This window comes from Castanea sativa, chromosome 7 (assembly GCF_040712315.1).
Source record: "Castanea sativa cultivar Marrone di Chiusa Pesio chromosome 7, ASM4071231v1".
Classification (NCBI taxonomy): domain Eukaryota; kingdom Viridiplantae; phylum Streptophyta; class Magnoliopsida; order Fagales; family Fagaceae; genus Castanea; species Castanea sativa.
The window spans coordinates 39,161,588-39,181,979 of NC_134019.1; the positions used below are offsets into that span (position 1 = coordinate 39,161,588).

General features: G+C 31.1%; 1 protein-coding gene across 1 annotated transcript; it reads right to left on the reverse strand.

Moving 5' to 3' along the window:
* Positions 1 to 1,593: 1,593 nt before the first annotated feature.
* On the reverse strand, positions 1,594 to 15,275 carry LOC142642906 (putative terpene synthase 9). Its single transcript, XM_075817347.1, has 7 exons — positions 14,962 to 15,275; positions 14,610 to 14,856; positions 10,689 to 11,061; positions 10,385 to 10,603; positions 10,079 to 10,217; positions 2,166 to 2,414; positions 1,594 to 2,060 (listed from the first exon to the last, which is right to left on the reverse strand). Exons 1-7 carry the CDS (start codon positions 15,202 to 15,204, stop codon positions 1,749 to 1,751), a joined length of 1,782 nt encoding a protein of 593 aa, XP_075673462.1. The 5' UTR covers positions 15,205 to 15,275; the 3' UTR covers positions 1,594 to 1,748.
* Positions 15,276 to 20,392: the final 5,117 nt, after the last annotated feature.

Here is a 20,392-nt window from a genome sequence, read left to right on the forward strand (position 1 = left end):
CATTTTCCACAGGAAAAAAAGAATTCTCGCTCACCTTGTGGGCATCCAAAAATTTCTCTACAACTGTAACAACCTTTGCCTCCAAAAACTTGAAACTGACCTGCAAACTGAATATAAACACATCCTTCTCCTTGAGGAAGAATTATGGGCCCTTAAATCCCATGTTGAATGGACCTTTGCATGCATCCCTATTTTAAACACTAATTATCAACCAATCAAAAAATTATTTAATTAATTTTAATTGTTTAACTAATCAAAATTAATTTGAATTAATTGTGCGTGGTTGACTCTACCTAGACACCATGCATATAGACCGTGCAAACTTGATCATGTGATATCTTTCGATTCGACGTTCTAATTTGGAAACCAGACATATTCTTGCGACTGTTAGAACTTCAAGATCATTTTTATGATATGCAATGAATAGGTTGATGCATGCAATGCAAGAACAAATTGATGCATGTGATAAAAGAACAAGTTGATGCATGTAATGCAAGAATGATTTTTTTTTTTTTTGGTATATGAATGGTCATTCCAGTCATCTTTCTTGATTAAATCATAGGTGCAAAATCGAATGTCTACAAATGTGTAGATGGAGAGGTAGGAGTAGAGGAAAACTTTAGAGAAATGGTATAGATGATTGTGGGTATACAATCTCTAACTCTCAAATGTGTAACTAGGGTTTTCTCTCTCAAAAGTTCCTTGGAAAAACTCCTTACAATTTCGTGGGTAGTGAGGGCTTATATATGATTGGTAAAGGTATGTGACAAACACACTTTAAAAAGCTCTAGGTAGTGAGTTTCATGGGTCACTCACGACTTGGCCTAAGTCGCGACGTGACTCGCAAAATCCAGCTTGGCATGAGACTCTTCAGATTCCAGCATGTGCTTCTCATGTGGCCTTTCGCAAGTTGGCACTTGCAAGCCAGTCGCTAGCTAGTCGTGAAATCTCATTCTTCATAGATCTTCACCAAACTCTTACTCACAACCTTTACATTAAATTCTACAAAAAATACAGGGAAATGATTGAACAAAAATACAATTAAATTTGACACAAAATTAAAGCCAACCTAAAATCATAGTTGTAAATCACAACTTTACACCTAACATTATTGGTATTAGTATTTTTTTTTCCCTCTTAAATTGTTACTTATTTTTTCAAGTGATCATAACTTTAAGCATAGTGAAAATTTAAAATTTTTGTTTAACTAATCCATGCATCACACGGATTAGCAATTAGTGTGTGTGTATATATAAACTAGTTTAATCATAGGTGAGACTCTTTTTAATTGTTAATATAGCCAACAATATATGCTTGATGTGAGACTCAATGCACTCAAAAAATATTTAATCAATCTAGGGCATCACAACTCATTTGTCGCTCCTATAATTAAGTTCGGGGCATGGCATATGATCTACATTTTTGTATGATTTTCAAATTGTTTGAGACGTAACATTAATTTAATATATTTTGTTCACAAAAATACTAGTGAGCATGTTAGTAATACCTTGCCTAATAATTGAGTTGAATTTGGCTAGAGCGGTGAAATTGTTCATGATCTGCAAGCCAATGCCAATGTGATAGACTATGACAGAGGTTAAAGAATCTTTAAACATTAGTTTTCCCGATCTGTCTTCATAGCCTTGGAACAAGAAGTCACATAGTACCACCTACTAAAATCTTCCAATTAATGGAAAAACTACAAGCCCATGAAGCCTACAAGAGATAGACATGTTGGATCTTTATAATCAAATCATACTACAAGTTTCTTCAATAGGGATTGCTTTAACAATTAAGGAGGTTAAATGGTCTTTAATGGCTCCAGTCGATGTTCCTATTCCATCTCCATGTTGGTAGATGCACTGAGCAGTTCGGGCCATGTTTAGTGACATATTTACCATTGATCTTGGCAAAGAATTTTTGGCACTCTCTTTGTTCAATTTTTTCCATGAATAGTTGATTAATTCCTTTATGCACTGTTTTGCTTGTACTTCGGTTATGCCTTCTCGTACCATGTAGCAATGGATGGATTTTGCCACATCACCTCTCTTGCTCTCAGCCTTTGGATAAAAGAAACAGAGAATTAGTACATTAATACTTATTATGGTAAAAATTAAATAGTAATATTTGACTAGCTTAAATTGCAAAATTTGTACCAAGCATACCTCTGAAGTCCCTAAATCATCGCTAAGTCGAGTAATGAGAGATGACCAATATATTATCTCTGAGCCATTCTTGAAGCAATCAATAGAATTTTTTGTTAAGGTGCAACCAAGCAGAATATAGGCATGAAACATGGCTGCAGGACCACCCACCGAAACACAAGAATTTTCCAGGTACTCGCCCACTGTAGGAATGTATCCACTGTAAAACCACTTTGCTTCTGCTAAATGTGATCTACAGAGAGTTGCCCACTGCAATAAAAAATAATGCACGCCAATCAGACATTAATTATGAGAAATGTGTTTTTTTTTTTTTTCCAAAGGTAGAGTTTCAAAATAGGGCCAAACCGCATTGATCATACCCACACAATGGCGTTTAGAGATTAACTTAGAGTATGTTTGGTAATTGTTTTTTCATCTTACATTCTATTTTCAAAAACAATTTTCTATTTTTGAGAAAATTGTGAGAAATTTTTTTGTTTTTCAAAGGTAGAGTTACAAAATAGGGCCAAACCGCATTGATCATACCCACACAATGGCTTTTAGAGATTAACTTAGAGTATGTTTGGTAACTGTTTTTTCTTTTTTGGTAATCTAAAATGGACAAAAAATAAAAACTGTTCTCAAAACTCAATTTGTGAAGGAAACTGAAAACATGCAAAATGCTGTTTTCAATTTCTAATTTTCAAAAGTCAATGAAAATATGCATTTAATTTAATGAATCTAACTCATTTAATAAGTTAGCATTAGAGTTCAAATCCTAGTAACGACATATTTTAGTATTTTTTATTTTTTTCTTCAAAAAACTTTTTTTTTTTAATTTCAACTAACCAAATATGTTTTTGATTTCAAAAATACAATAAAATTGTTTTTTTTCTTTATATTCTCAAAAACAAGCTTTTGAAAATAGAAAACAAAAACTGTTACCAAACATAACCTTAGTTTTTTAACCTTTTTTTAGTTAGATAGAGGGGACTTCATTGTTTATTTAATAATAAATATAGTGAGACAAAAAAATATCTTACTTCTATCACATCTCACAATTGTTGACGCGATCTAATTTGATTGAGGTATAAAAAAAGAGTTAATAATTGACTCATGAAAATGATATTATTCCAATCAATCTTTAAAATATGAGAAAATTGAGATTTTAAAAAATTGTACATAAAAGCTAAAAATTTAGCTAATAAATTGATGCCAAAGTCACCTAAATCTCACCAAATCCCATAACTATAAAAACCCCTCTCTTCAATACCCAGATTTGATTTTCTCATAATTTTGATCATATTCTTCACCAACTAACAAACTTCCCTTGTTTCTTCATGGTGTCTCTCTGTCTTCAGCTATAAATTAATGAGCAACCTTTTGATAAGTATCTATTTAGACAGATGATTTTCTTGTTTTTTTTTTCCCCTTCTTTCTTCTTCTTTTTTCCCCCTTTGTTTTGATCAACTTATATTTCAAATTTAGTTATTTTTCCCTGCAGGAAAAGCTAATAACTAGGCCAAGAACAACATTAAAGACATTGTTATGATCACTTCAAGTGACAATTCTTGGGTTTTAAGTTGATCTCGTTTCTATTCAGCAAAAAAAAAAAAAAAAAATTGATCTCGTTTCTTGAAAAGATGAGTCCCATGTTTTAATATTTAATTGGAACTCGACTCTTGAAAAGACAAAGATCCAGGTAGACCAAAATTTTTAAAGTGGCGGCATCAACTTCAGTTAGATGAACGCATGCTTAAAGAACCCATCTCGTTAAGAGATGAGTGGGGACTGGTCTCTTGAAGAGAAGAAATCCACATAGGTTATTTCCTTAAATAAGTGTTAAACAGTGCTCTTTTACCTAGTCTTTTTTTTTACTTGTATTATTAAGAAAAACAGTGTCCAAAAATTTCTCTCCAATTAAAATTTCAAAGTATTGAGAAATGGGCTTTGATCGTCTCACGCTCCCCTTATACACTATTTGTACCCAACATGTGATGTTAAATGTAGAGAGTCTTAACAAATGTGAATTTCTAGTGTTTAAGTGTGTACATTGTGTGTCTCTTTGTGAACAATTTATTTCAAGTAACTTATCATGCATATATATATAAAGCAAAAATTATAATAAAATCCAGTTAGATTTCAAATTAGATTATAAATTTATGTCATGTGTTTTATTAAATTTTCTTAATTTTGATGCAACTATTTACTATACTATAAAAATCGAGATGTCAATTTAATTTCTTAATTTTTTATGCTAAATAAGTTAGGGCATGTTTGGTTTAGGTGTTTCATCACCCAATTTTTAGTTTCTATAACTCATTTTCCAAATTTTGTAGACCCCATATGAACTTGTTGTGTTTGGACTTTGGATTAGTTTCTTAACTCAATTTCCGTAACTCAATACTCAAAAAATTGAGTTTGAATTATGGAAACTGAAAACAATCTTTTGATGTTATCAAGTTATGAGAATTGAGTTACAATAACAATTTTGTAAAAATAACCAACATCTGGGATCCACACGGATGAGTTGTCTCTATCAGTATTTATTAAACTCCACTTTCTCTCTCTTGTCTCTTAAACAAATCGAAACTCTCAATACAAATAAGATTTTCCTCTCTCAACGTTTGGAACTTTCTTCTTTCTCTCTTTCTTTTGGCTCTTGCGACACAATCTCTCATTTCTCTTTGATCTAATCTTGGCTCAATTGGTATACCATTTCTCTGTCCACAAACACAAACCCACAAACATTTGAGACAATATTTGATTCAAGCGAGAGAGAAAAATCTGTTGAGCCAAGATTGTCTTGTGTTTGCCATGAAATGGGTTTGTGTTTGTGTTTGACAATATTTGATTCAATCACGAAAAACACAAATGAGAAAAAAATATCGATTCAAGTGAGACAAGAATGAGTCGCCGGTTTTGGAGAGAGAGAAAGCTTGTTGAGAAATGGAGCCTGGGCTGTGGGTAGGAGAAAAAAAATATGAGATTTCGAGTGGGTAGAGATAAAATATGGGTTATGGGTAAGTGAAAAACAATATGACATTTGGAGTGGAGTGACGATCTGAATTCAAACGGGGGAGAGGTGTGAAATGGGTTTTTGGGAAGAGAGCAATAAATGAGTATTGATGAAGGGAAAATTAAATAGAAAATGAAAGAAGATTGAAGCAGATGAGAATGTGGTAGCAACAATAAACCCACTACGTAGCAGATTGATAAAGATTAGAGCCAGTGACTGCTTTGCTTTTCTTGGTTGTCTGATGGGAGAATATGGAAGAGGGGAAGAGAAAGATGCGGGTAGCAACAATAAACCCACTGTGTAGTGCTAGTGGTGTGGGCTCCACCATTTTGGCAGAAATCAATATATATATATAAAAGTAGAGACTTCATGTGAGAATGTATGAGGTTTTGCCACCTGGCACTCTAATATTGCATTTAACATTTTTTTACCTTTTTTCATTAAGTTTTTTTAACCATTACCCAATAGATCATAGTAACTTATTTTCACCATTATATAAATTTAGCATTTTTTATCTCTTTTTATTAAGTTTTTTTTACTATTACCTAATAGATTATAGTAACTTAATATTGAATAAAATACGAGCTATTCTTGACAATTAGACCCATTAGACCAAAATTTGTTCACCATAAAATGGACTACCTTTTAAAAGTAGACCAAACCTTATGAAAAACTCAAGCACAGTTCTTATCTTACATATTATGACCCAAGTTTGACCCTTCCCACATGTAAATCAAAACAAAAACTCTTACTCTCTTACAAACTCTCTTCTTCCTCCCTCACGTATAGATGATACTTCTAGAAAATCTCATTCTCATGAAATCATGTCTTCATTTTTTCCCAATTTCAATTTTATATGCTTTTGTCTATTAATAATGTTCTATACAATTTATGTTGACAAATTTCTGTCATTGACCAGTGCAACAAAAATATATATAAATCTTAAGATCCCTGATGTTGCTGAAATAATTGACAAGTGCATATTTCTAAAATTTATAATAACAAAAAAGTCTAATAAATATCATATACTATCTCACAAAATGCCATTAACTTAATATTTTCTTTAAAAAAAATCAATGATAGGAATGGTAAAAAACATGATCCTATACAAGAAAAATAAAAAATACATGCAAAACCATTTTCATAGGAGGATTTATCTTTAAATAATATGAAGACAATAGTAAAGATAAAATGCATTGAATGAAATCTTAAGAAACACGTTTGTTAATCATTTCAAATTATACTCATCATTTACGTAAAAAAATAATAATACATCACATTATTTACATTAAAAAAATAATGCATATTAATTTCAAAGTTCTTTGCAAGATGTGAACTGCTAAGGTATTGCAATAATAAGTAACATTGATACAACAATAGGTTGGTATTACATTTTGTGCGTACTTTATGAAAGGAATGTCAAATCACAAGCAAAATCATTTTGGTGTGCAAAATGTGAAACAAAAATAAATCTTTCTATCCCAAAGTTAGAGACACTCACATTAACTACATACCCTCCAAATGTTTATAATATATTTATCTCACTATAACTACTATATATATACAATTGCAAACTACTTCAGATACATGATTCAAATTGAAGTTTTTGATGCAACTAACAAAAAAAATTTTGTGATATTTGATCTAGATGCTGAGAAAATCCTAAATGAATCTACAAGAGATCTTGCTAAAAAATAAACTAAGGTATTACTTATTTAAATTATTGTAAAAATATTGATATTGGAGAACGAATCCCACGAGATTTGAAAAAAATTTGATTTCTCTACTTTATTTGAATGAATTCAATCTAAAGGATGGTTTTGAAAATTATATAGTTGCTATGATTTTTGATGCACCTTCAAATGATAAAAAGGTATGGAAGAAAAAAAAAAATTTAATATGCTATATTAATTCTTTTTGCTGCATTATTCTAAAATTAACAAAAATAAAAAATAAAAATATTTACAAAAAACTGTAACATCATTGAAATTTAATATAAAAGCAAATACTATAAAAAATCTTAGCGACAAAGTCCAAACTTTATAAGATCCAATCAAGAGTCTCTCGATGCCAATTCATTAGTAATTAACACAAATGATGCAACAAAAGAAAAAAAAAATGATGAAAGCTCAAAAATTGAACAAATATGGATGAACTGAACTTCAAACATTGAAGATGGAGAAACTGATGATGATAACAAGCATCACCATACCGCAATAACAAAGATTGAAGAAAAAAAAATCGTAATGAAGCTTTTTTTACATCATATAATAAAAATCAATAAAATAGAATGAATTAATATGCTTTTATCAACTTTTATTATACAATATTACTTCAATTTGTTTTAATTATTGCTCATTACTTGAACAAAATAATTATAATAGATATATGTGTGCAATTTATAATTGTTACTTTTTATAATGAACTCATTACTAACAAAGTTTTATAATAAATATGCTATAATATTTTTCAAAAACAAATTTACATAAAACATTACAACAATAGCCGTGCATCGCACGGGAAACTTACTAGTTAAACTTAAAAGTTGAGATATGTGACTAGATTTTATAACCAAACAAAGGGTTTTGAGTTTTTGAGTAATAATGGGGTTTGGATTATGAGTTATGAGTTTGAGGTATTAGTTATGACTATTGATTTATAAAAACTGAGTCATGTCTAAACCAAACGAGCCATTAGAGTTTCAATTTGGTCTGGTCTTGGCGTAAAAGGTGGTTTTACAGCTCCCAATGAGTAATTGCCATATTAGCAATATAGAGAAAACCAAATACACCCTACCACACAAAATCATAACTTAGTTAAAACTCTAGAGTCCTCTCTCTCTCTCTCTCAGCATCATTTTCCTTCCATGGCCACCACCAATCTCTCCCCCCTCTCATCCTCTCTCAAAACCCATCCCTCCCCCAATAACTCACCACAAACCGACCTCTCTCTGCCCTCCAAAATCCTCAAAAGCCTAGGCTTCTTCCCCTTCACGCCATAGTCAAGAAGCAGTCAACACCTCTAACACCTCAACGTTGTTGAAATTAAAGGAATCCGTTGAAGCTAGTGTAACATCTTCAAAAAATTTATCTTTACTCATTTTACAAATTTGATGTAAGTAGTTTCATATTCTTGCAAAACTCACTTACACCCTCCACCTTTAGGGTATGTTTGGTTGGGTGGATTTTAGGGAGGATGAGAAAAAAAAAAAAAAAGAGTGTAAAGTAGGAGATAAAATGAGTGGGAAGGGTATTTGGTTGAAAAGTGGAGGGGGAAAGAAAAGTGGTAAGGGCCTAGCTGTTTTCTCTCTGAGCCCACCAAAATTCAATCTCTCCAAAATGGAGAGAAAATGGGAGAGAAAAGGAGGAAGATGTGTGTTGGACAAGATTGCCCTTCTCCATCCAATAGCCAACTTTTTTGTTTTTTGTTTTTTTTTTTTGCCTGGATAAAATTTCTTCTGATTTGCATAGTACGTTCACGTTGGTTTGGTTTTTTTTTTTTTTGTGGATAAAATTTTGCACAGTACGCATTTGGTTATTTTTGTTTGTTTTTATCTGTTTTTTTTTTAATATCCTTTTATCATTTGCTTATTTTATAAATAAATAAATAAAAATTAAAGTGTCCATACAAATTTTTTTAATAATAAATGTGTTCCTTTTTGTTTATATATTTAGGAAGGACATAATGGTAAATTTATACCAACTTTATTTTTTATCCTCTCATTTTTTATTTCAACCAAACAAAAAAGTTTTTTATCTCTCCACTTTTCCACCTCTCCAACCAAACACAAATGAGGAAAAATTAAATATTTTCCATTCTCCCACAATTTTCTATTCTCCCACTTTTCTATCTTTTCAACCAAACGGACCCTTACTCTTCAAGGAGTAGTAACAAGTACAACTTCAACAAATTCATCTCTAGCTACACCAACTGTAAACTGAAGACTGCTTCATTCATCCAAAAATCAAAAAACTCAGAAAAGAGGAGCTTCAAGAAAATCTAAAAACAAAGTGTTGATTTGTTAAAATTGGATGGTTTTGTGAAATGGGTTTTGATAAAGGAAGAAATTATAGGAAGAAGATGACTCCTCAAGTCCGGTAGTGTCGCTAGAGGATTCCCTGCTCGACGGCATCAGAGGCTTCTTGAATATGTGGCGTGTAGGGAGGAAACCTAAGCTTTTGAGAATTTGATTTTCTGAAGATAGTATTTGAAAAGAGGGTTGATCGTGTGTGGTAGTGTTAATCTATTGTTTATAAAAATCTGACATGGCAAACTACAATGGAATGGCGTAATCCGATTTGAATTTATTCTTTTTTGAAAAGGCGATTTGAATTTATTCTCAATGAGTTATTATGTGAGAAAATCATAGAATCAAAATTAATAAACCTTAATAAAATTACCTCATTGATTCATTTTTCTATAAAATCACCTTCTTTGATTTTTTATTATTATTTTTTTCAAATAAACTTATATTTATTTTATTATTAGTAATTTTATATTTCCAAATATACAAACATTATATATAAACTTGATAAAATTTTAATAGTCATTTAGTTATGCTTATTTGTAAATGTATTTCATCTATATACATGAAATTATAAGCTAATTTGTATAACGTGAGACAAAAAATTTAAAAACTAACTTATTTATAAAAAAATTAAAAGTTAAAATATTACTAAACTAAAACAAAAGGAAAAAAAAAAAAAAAAGCTGTAGAAACTATGGGTATTACCCGGAATATTTGGATCGGGTAGGGTTGGATATCCATTACCCAATAGATATTGATATTAATGTGTATGGGCCATAATGTCAAAGCTGTAACCATGGGCCATAATGTGTACAGAGTGTACATATCAAAGGAGTGTGAGAGAACGTGAAACAATATTTTTCCTTGTAGAAACTAGAATTAGCTTACCTCTTCAATAAGATAGGTCAGAGTATTCAAGCCATGATCTTTGATGACATCACCAGCCATTTCATTAGCAAAGTTAAGAATAGCAACATAGCAAATCTTCATGTATTCTGGTAGGTCCTCCATTGCCTTCATTTCCCATCTGCGAAAAATATAACAAAGGAAAAAGAAATAAAAACACAGATAAAAGGAACAATGTTTATCATCAAAGTGACGGTTGGGAAATTCTGAAAAGAAAAAAAAAAAAGGTAATGATTAGGAAAAAGATTAAATAAAGTAGTATCCTTGATGATCATGTTTCTATGATACCGTTTCACTGCATCGGTGAAGCATTCAAGCTCATCTAGCAATCCATATACATCATACATGTCATCAATAACTTGTAATATGCATACAAATTTAGTGAGGCCTATCCTGCACTTGGAGAACTGGGGTTCAAAAATGATACCCACAGCCCACATATAACTCTCCATCACTCGGTCCCTTGAAAAAGTTAGCTTATCTTTAAAACCCAAGTCTCTCCACCACCTGATGAATCAAATTTCAAACATGTTAATCTTATTGCAAGTTTCCATGAAAGCATTTATATATGGAGCAAAGTAATTAGCCCGACCTTTCTAACTCCTTGATTTCTTGTTGATACTCGGATTGCACTAAATTGTAATCCAACTTAGCCAGCTCAAGTAAGGTCAAGTTCTTTGTATTATCCTTTTGATAGACATCAATAAAGTTCCGAGCTTCAACTCTAGGCATCCTCCAAAATAAGGGGATTTCCAGTGACTGTTTCACTTTCTTAGCTGAATTACTGTCCAATTTTTCCATTAATAAATTCAGGTTTTTGATACTAAAATCCCTGGCTTCTTCCAATATATTTTCTCCATGCATCCTAAGGTGCGAGGCTTCATACAAACTCAAAAGTCCCTCCACATCCTTGCTTAAGCTGTCTATGAATCTCCCATCTCTGCTTCTGAATCTGTCAAACACATCTGCATGTTTACCACCATCATGCACCCAGAAATGAATTGTTAAAGTCCCTTCAAACAAAATCGAGATACAAACGTATATTAAAGACCTTTCCTTCTTCATGATCCCCAAAGTGATGAGTAATAGATTACTTTACGCATTTGGCACTTGGATTATTTTGTTTTTTAGTTTTTGTCTTCTTCTTTTTTTTTCGTTTTTTGTTTTTGTTTTGAAAAAATCAAATACAGCAAACAAGAGAACAAATACCCTTGAATTTTTAATTTCATTTCTTTAAATCAAATTTAATGATTTTATTTTATCATTTTTGTCTTTCCATGTTAAATGTTTTCTTGATCAAATCACTCCAAATATTTCTTTTAACCTACTATATTAGTATTTTTTGTCCGTTTGGTTAGATGAAAAAGGGAGATGGAAAATGGACGTAGAAAAATGAGGTTGTGTGGTATTTTTCAGCTTGACCCACCAAAATCCATCCTTCCAAATTAGGGGGAAAAGTGGAAGAAAAAACTTATAAGACATTAAATTTACTATTTACCCATTTTAATTATAATCTTTTATATCCCCTCTTCATGTGATAAGGGTATAAAAATAAATTTAATTAGATTATATTTATATTCTTTCTACATTTTTTGTTATTTTACTTTTCTATCCTCTAACCTGTCGTGCAATTTTTTTTAGCCAACAAGGCTAATAAAGAGAACCTCAAATCAAATAAAAAAGGAACTAGTGTTTTTATAGGAGTACCATAGTAATTGACTTTTGAGCATTTGTGCTTAGAAATATATAATCTTGTTAAAAACAGATGATTGGTACTAGAGATGTAAAGTATGGAAGTTAGATTGTATCAAATATATAAATTTTTATAATTCTTTTAATGATTCTTTAACATACGCTCCGAATCACAATGCCTTCCCACTAATTTAGTTAATATTCCAAATTTAAGAACCTTGCATATATGGTTAGATTCTGGGAGAAAGCACATTATGTCTAAGGGGAGCAATGGTCCCCCCTAGAATTTCCTTTCAAAAACCAAAATTCTATTTGTATATTTAATATATTAATATTTCAGACTTTCGATTACAAATTTATGACCCAAAACTGATAGTATTTTAAAAAAAAATTCTAAAAACATATAGGTGAAATTTCCATTTTGGTCTCTATATTTTGGATTCGCTTTTAAGTTGGTTCTCACTTTTTCCAAATAGTAAATTTTGTCATTTTTATTTTTAACTTGTCGTCAAGTTAATACCTACCGATTACTTACGAAAAAATGCTTACGTAGCAAATGATTTGCATAATTGGCACAATTAAAGCTTATGTGGGAAAAATCATTAAAAAAAATTTATTTGACAATTAAAAAATGTGACATTAGAATTTATATGAAAAAAAAATATCAATTTCTCAATTTTAAAGAAAGGAAAAAAAGAATTTAAATTATGAAAGAGAAATTATGGGAAAGAGAGTTTCTCATTTCTCATACCTTCCTCTCTACAACATTTCCATAGATCGATTATTATTGGTAACAAATACACAGATAAATTAGGTATCTTATTCTCAATCTTCATCTCTCGTTTAACTTGCTCTCAATCTTCTTCTCTCATTTCTCATATCTTCATTTCTACAACATGTTTACTTCCTTTCACTCTCTTTTTTGGTTTTTAGGGTTTCAGTATCGGATTTGCGTTTCTTCATTTCTAATGTTTGGTTTGTGATCTCAAATTTGAAATATTAATTTGAAGAAGTAAAATTGATCTACTCCGACACTATAGCCACTCTAACACAATCACTCTTGCTCCAACCAACCATGTGCAATGGGGGGCTCCTTGGGGGTTAGTGGTGGTGCTGGAAAGTTAGCATTGGGTTTGTGATGAATTTGGGTTTGAAGGTGAAGATTTTGGGGATAAGTTTGAAGTTGGGGATTTTGGCTAAAATTTGTGGAATTAATTTGATCTTTCTTGATTGTTAACATAAGATTCGTTGTGATTCAAAGTCAAATTGAAGGTTAGAAACAATTTGATATATATGTGTTAATCTACTTTTGTTGAACTAGATTATGTTTGGTTACCAAGAAATTTCAAAAAATAAATAAAAATGAAATTATGTTTGGTTAAAAAAAATTGTAAGAAAATTAAAAGAAAAAAAATAAAGAAATGAAAAAAAAATGGTAAACAAAAGAAAATATTTTAAAAATCTTATGTGACATTTGTTTTTGCCATCTTCACTAATGTATCAAGTAAAATTTACACACGTCAACATCTCATTTAATATTCTAATATTAGGCATGCCAACAATGCAAATTGTTGGCCAAATAGGCATGTTTTGTTAGTGTGTAGATGATAGGGACTAACTTGACAGCAAATTAAAAATAATAGAACCAAATTAATTGCTTGGAAAAAGTGAGAACCAAATTGAAAGTGAATCCAAAATGATAATATCTCCAAAAATAAAGTGGTGACTTGACCCATAAGTGTTTGGTATTACAATTTACTTCTTTGATGTTTAGAATCAGCATTAGCATTGGTGGTGCTAAAAAACCAAATTGTTATTTTTAGCACCACAAACAACAAACACTAAGCTACATCAATAGTGTTATTGTTAAAAAATTTAACAAACTTGCTACAGTAAACTGTCATGGTTCATAGTCTAGTGTAGCTATATATATATATATTCGGTGAGTTCCTTTCGTTCATCATATATTATACATTTTTTCTCTCTTCTTTGGCCAATCCTCTCATCTTCACCTTCACCCCAATCTCTCCTCTCTCCTCTCTTCTGTCTCCAGTGGTTTTGGCAATGGGTGTCGATTCGGTGGTTTGTGATGGTGGATGGTAGTGGGTGGTTCTTCGCTGGTTTTTTTTTTTAATTTTTTTTTTTTTTTTGGGTTTCTTCTACAGCTTTTTTATTATTATTTATTTTTAAGATCTGTGGGTTTTTTCTACTTTTTTTTTTTTTTGTTCTTCCTCGATGGTTTCTTCTTCACTGGTTTTGTGGTGGCTGTGCCGTGATGGTGGCTATGGGTTGAAGAGAGGGAGAAGATAGAGAGACAGAGAAGAAGAGAGGGTCGTGGGTCTGGTTAGTGGCTGTGGGAGGGAAAAGATAGAGAGACAGAGAAGAAGAGAGAGATTGTCTTGTGAAAAATAAGAGCATTGATGTATGGTAAGTTGTGAAAAGTAAGTTAATTAAAATAAATAAGATGGCTTTTTTAGACATTAAAAACTAAATTTTTTAGTTCAATCAGTACTAATATTCTTAGAAATTTGTCACTTTGAATTTTGAGTGATGTCACACTATCCGTATCCACTTAAAAGGATTGTTGTATGCTTTTTGTTTTTATTTTCAAATTTTCTCCTTTTTTTTATTTTTTATTTTTTACTTAGTAACACGAATTGATTTTTTTTAGTACAACAAAATATTGGCCATTTAGTGATAAATACTTTGACTTTCAATTTTCTAGGGTTTTTATAATTTACCCAAAAATTTTCATGTTTTGGCCCTAACAAATCCTCACTCCTTATTCCCTAGTTACATGAATGACGGTATGTAATATCACCTGAGCTAACTGGGAAACCACGTTCTCTTAGAATCCGAAAATGCAATGCGGTTGTGTAAAGATCGCTAGTAACATCTGGACGTTGAAATTTCAAAACCTCATCTATCTCTTGCTCAAAGTGGTAAGCCACTCCTAGCCGTTGCATTGAATTTATAAGCCTCAGTAAGACAGTTTTGTCTTCTGTGGATGTCAACAAAGTTTTAACGTCTTGCTTCAACCCCTCAAGCCAAGTGGCATGGATCTCATACTGCAACACAACACAACCAAATATTCATTATAGTAAATATAAATAATTAGTGCATATATGTGTCATAGTAAATGTGGAAAAGTGTTATATAATAAGTGGACTTACTGAGTAGGGAGTGGTAAAGGACTCAATGAGTTTCTGATCCCAAATACTTGGGTGATAATTAGCTGATCGTCGTTGATTCACTTGTGTTTCATTGAACTTTGCTGAGACGATAACGAAGGAGGGTAATACTGATAGGCATTGCTTGCCTCTTTTCGTATGTTTCCTTGTTAGTGCAGTTGCATTTCTTTGGTGATTTAATGTAGCAAGACATGATGGAAAGGAATAAGGAATTCGTAGTTCCATCAAGAAGACTCAAGAGGGTGTTGCTTTTTTACTTCTTTGGGGGCAAGAGAGGGCTTTGCTTCCTTGGAATTGAATAGATGATGAATTATATAAGAAAACTTCACGGAAAGCCCCCTTTATATAAAGATAAATTTTTATTTTTTATTTTTATTGACACCAGGCGTTCAGGACTTTGTCCCATCTAATTTAGGGGGTTCTTTTGCCTTTAATGAGTTAAGCAATCGCTTAAAGCCCCTAAATCGAGAAAGGCTTTTAAATTTTAACCAATTAGATTAGTTTTTTAAAAAAATAAAAGATTTATTCTATAAAATCTCTTCAAAGAACTAAAAACAAAAAACGAAAAGGTTATTTCTATAATATGTATTAATTAAACTCCAAATTATACCCAATGCACAAGGAACAAAAATTGTCAAAGAAGAGAAAATCGGGAAAGAAGGGCTCCATTTAGGAGTAATAAATTATACCGAAAAGATTAACATTAATTAGAAAAATATTATAAAAAATTGAAAATATTACTTCTCTTTGTGACCTCTCTCCACCAAAAAAAAAAACACTCAAACTCTTTTTTTTTTTTTTTTGACAATATCGTTGGAACAAATTGCTTTTCCTTTGAATCTTTCTTTGCATTTATTGATTCTGCTATGCAGCGGACTCTCCGTTCCAGCCATTCTCTTCAGGTTTGAGGTTTGCCTTGAAAAAATTTGTCACTGTTGTAGTGTTGTCACTATATAACTTGTTTGATTGTTTCTATTTGTGTTGGCGTTGCATTGCCTTTAGTAGTTTTGGTGTTCCAGCTTTGCTGGTGCTGTAATGATTGCATTTACATTTATGTGGCGATAGGGACCGAAATATGTGGTCCACACAAACCACGCCCACTTACTTCCAATTTTTTTTTTTGGTTCAAGTGAAATATGTGGCTGTTTATTATGCATCTCTCTCTCTCTCTATTTAAATAATATGATACCCATTGCCCACTTACTTCGTTGAGAGACTATGCCCCTGGGCCATTTGAATTCATTGTTTAGAACAAACTCACGTAAGTGAGTGAAGTCATGTCAATGTCTTTCATAACGAAGGTGCGATTGATTCTACATTTCCCCTAAGACTAAATGTTTTATAATGAATTCGTCGTTTATTTAATTCTTGAAAAAGTAAGAAATCAAAATTGAAAAATTAATCATTTTATTAATTTAAAATATTGTACATCAATTTTGAGTATATTTAGATTTTACATGGCTTTGATACTAAATACAATCTAGGAAAACTTAATGGCTTTGTTTTCTAGTTACATCATAAGAATTGAAAACTACATGGATAAGAACTAATCTGGAACCCTTCATCTAAGTTTAGAGACTAGGTTACAAGATAAGAAGGAGTTAGGACCTTCGCAATGAAACCGGTCTTTTAGACTATGATAACAAATGATCAAATGTGTGCGATCATTGCCCGGTGTTAGGGAAGACTACTTGCTTGAATATGTGTGATCAAATGTGTGTGAATGTGATAAACTCTAAGTCCATTTATTCATCTTCACATTTCTATTAAAAAATAAATTCTAGTAAAAGTGTATGAATGGTGACATCCTAGATTCAAGCATTTGAGAAAATTTTGAAATTAATATGTTTTTCATATTTTAGATATCAATTTAATATCAAAGCTAGTGTTATATGTGAACATGTAAAAAACAACCAAGAACAAGCGAAGAACATATATGAACAACATTCAAGCATATTCAAGGAAATTAAATAGCCAACTTTGATCCTAAATTAATATCATAATAACACTTAAAAAATACAAGTTTATGGACGAGATAACACCTACACGCAATATCCATACGATGAGAAAATAGACTTTTTATGGTGGTCCTAAGGAGGAGGGAGTGCTCACTCAATACCTTAGGTCTAAGAAAATTTGACCTTTTATCGATTTTCAAAGTTACCTTTTGGTTCTTTATTAAAAATCAAAAAGGTGGGCTAATTAAATTTTGAATTTTGAATTGTGACTATTTTTATTTAATATTTACGTATTTTTTTATTTCACATATTTTGGATTTATATTTGTCAATTCCTTTCTCTACAGAGATGAGGTGTGTTCTTTTTAAAATCCTTGAGAGCTCTTTCTCTCTTTGTCAATGGCAAACAAGAAATTAGGGTTTCTTGACTATAAAAGAAGAGGATTATGTGGGCAGAAAGAGAGGGGAGGCATGTACTACTACAGAAGAAGGAACATAAAACGGTAAGACCTCTATTATTCTACACTTTTATTTAATTGTTTTTCTGAAATTTAATAATCTGTTTAATTATTATCATTGAAATTACATTTTTACCCTACCAATAACGGCCCATAACAACCTACCTCATAGGATTTGTTGTGAAAATGTTGTGGACATAGTATTTTTCTATTTACCATAAAGATTAACATAGATTAAAAAAATATTATAAAAATAGAAAATATTATTTCTCTTTGTGACCTCTCTCTACAAAAAAAAAATAATAAAAATAAAAAACATCAACTCCCCCACAAAAAAAAAAAAAAAAAAATTTAATGGCTTTTACTATTAGTGACACCTGATAATAAAAGTAAAATTTAATCTCCAAATATTAACGATGTCATATACTAGAACAATTATTACATATGAATCTTCCTATAAATTGTTTCAAACTAGGGACTTAATCATGGTTTTCAAACTCGGATCGTTCAATGAACCAAAAAAATGGAAGGGTTCAAAGTTTTTAAGGTCAGACCGAGGTTCAACTAAGGTCGAACCATGATAACGTCATAATTAATTTAATAGTAATAAAATACAAATAAAGGTATTAAAATGGTAAACATTAACAAAATTTTACTAAAAATATGTCTTAAAAAATATAAACAACTTTCAAATGAATTTTCACCATTTTTATAAGGTTAATAGAAAATAATAAAGTATAAACAAGTGTAAAAATTTTGTGTTTAGTAATCTTTCAAATAAAAAATAGTCTAAATTAAAATAATTTTCAACATAAATGTATAAATTGTATATTCAAATATAAAAAGCATAATTCTTGAACTAGTAATAAAATTATCAAATAGTAATAGATTAAGATGGAGGTAATATGATAAATTGAAAAATTATAATTTAAACAGATAATAAATATAATAAGGAATCCTAGAAGAGCAAAAGCCACTTCTCAATTGATTTTCACCCTTGGATTCTCTTGGCTTCATGTTTGCATGCTTTGCTCATTAATTTAAATCTCCTATAAGAGAAAAATAAACGTAATAAGTATATTTTAGAGAAAACTTGTAAACTCTCATATTTTCGTGTAAGTGTGAGAATAAACATAAAATATATGTTATAATATCTACCACAACTAAGATAAAATTGTACTTTTAAGTTATTATAAGTAACTCAAACATTCTTAAAAAAAATCTCCTACCAAAAGTGTTTTTTTTAAGCCCATAATTTTCAATATTTAATCACTGTATTATTTGAATTAAAGCTACCTAAGTATTTGGGACCACAAACTCATTCATTGTTATTTTAACTACCTTATCAAACAACAATTAGAAAAATTCTGGTACCACACCCTTGGGCATAACATTGGCCACATGGGCGAGTTGTGACCAATGTTGTGGCCAAGGGTGTGGTACCAAAAGTGCTCCAACAATTAATTTGCTGACATCCCATAAAGTGTCCTGAGCCCCTCAGGCCTACACACCAGCCTGGGCTAGGACAAGAACAGGATAACCCTGCCAAAACAACTAATAAACTAATGGATGAAAAGCTGGCAAGTTGATAGGGTAGCACTAGCATGTCCGCTGATTGGCCATTAGATTTTGGTATTCATGCAAAAAAGTAGACTTGGCAAAACGGTCGGTTTGGGTTGGGTTCGAGTCAGGTTGGGTTGACCCATATTTTTCAATTACAAAAATAAATTAATGACAACCTGTTTAGAGAGAATGGATAAAATCGATTAAGCAAATGAATTGCACTTAATGTCACTTATTAATATCCTTCCATATCTGACAGTTTTGAGCATGACAAAAATTATTTATAGTCATAAATTCATGATGGAAAAAGTTTTCAATGTTAATAGTTCACTGTCAAAATGCATATAATTACAAGTTTACATATTCAAAAAGAGATAGATCTTAAAACAAACAAAACAAGTAAGCCGCAAAGTAGCAAGTTATCGGTCTTCTTAAGTGTACATGTTCCTATTGCATTTAAAATAATAGTAAAGTTAGATTACTTAGAAAGATAAACTTAACAAAAAAATATTTAAAAATAAACATAACATATTAAGTAAATAATAATAAGTAAATATTTTATAAGAATTACACCTCAATTTCAATCTACTCAACGTCGGTAGCAGATTTAGCACTGCAAATATTCATACTTGTAAATTGTAGCTTAAGTTTGTCACGTTTCAACTTTCAGGTTTGTGCATTGTGTGTGCATTTGGCTTTGGACAATGGACTTTAGCTAGTATTGAATGAGATTTTTTTAAAAAAAATGGTTGTCTTGACAGTCTTGTGTTGTCTTGTCTCATAACTCATTCTCTCTTGTCATGTCCGTGATTTGTGAAGCTTAGCTCTTATTGGTTGTGATGAAGCTCAAATAGTCTTAGCCAAAAAAAAAAAAAAAAAAGCTCATATAGTCATTCTCTCATGTCATGTCTTGATAACAGTTTTACTTGTTTATAACTTTATATTTATAATATATGGACTATTAGTTTTGATACTTTGTGCTTTATGCACCTAGTATCACGTAGTTTAAATATTTTTTAGCAAATTTTTTTAATGGGTCAAGTCACGGGTTATCCGAGTCAGGTCGGGTCGGGTCGGGTTGACCTACAAAACAATCGAGTCGAGTCACAGGTTAACCGTTTTTGCTTTGAGTCAAAAGAATCAGGTTCGGGTCACGTATTTTTCGGATCAAATCGGGTCGGGTTAGAAAATTCTAACCTGTATTGCCATGTCTACAAAAAAACCATTGCACAACGTAGAGCAGTCATGTGGGCCATCTTCAAGTATGTGTGTCCTTTTTTTTTTCTCTTTTTTTCTTTTTCTGCCACCTGCCACCATTATCATCTTTTGAGATGATGACAACTCCAAGTACAAGCTAGGCACATGGTCTTACCAAAAAACAGCTATTTTTTTTTTCACACTATAATTTATGATTTGTCAGACTTCATAGACTTCC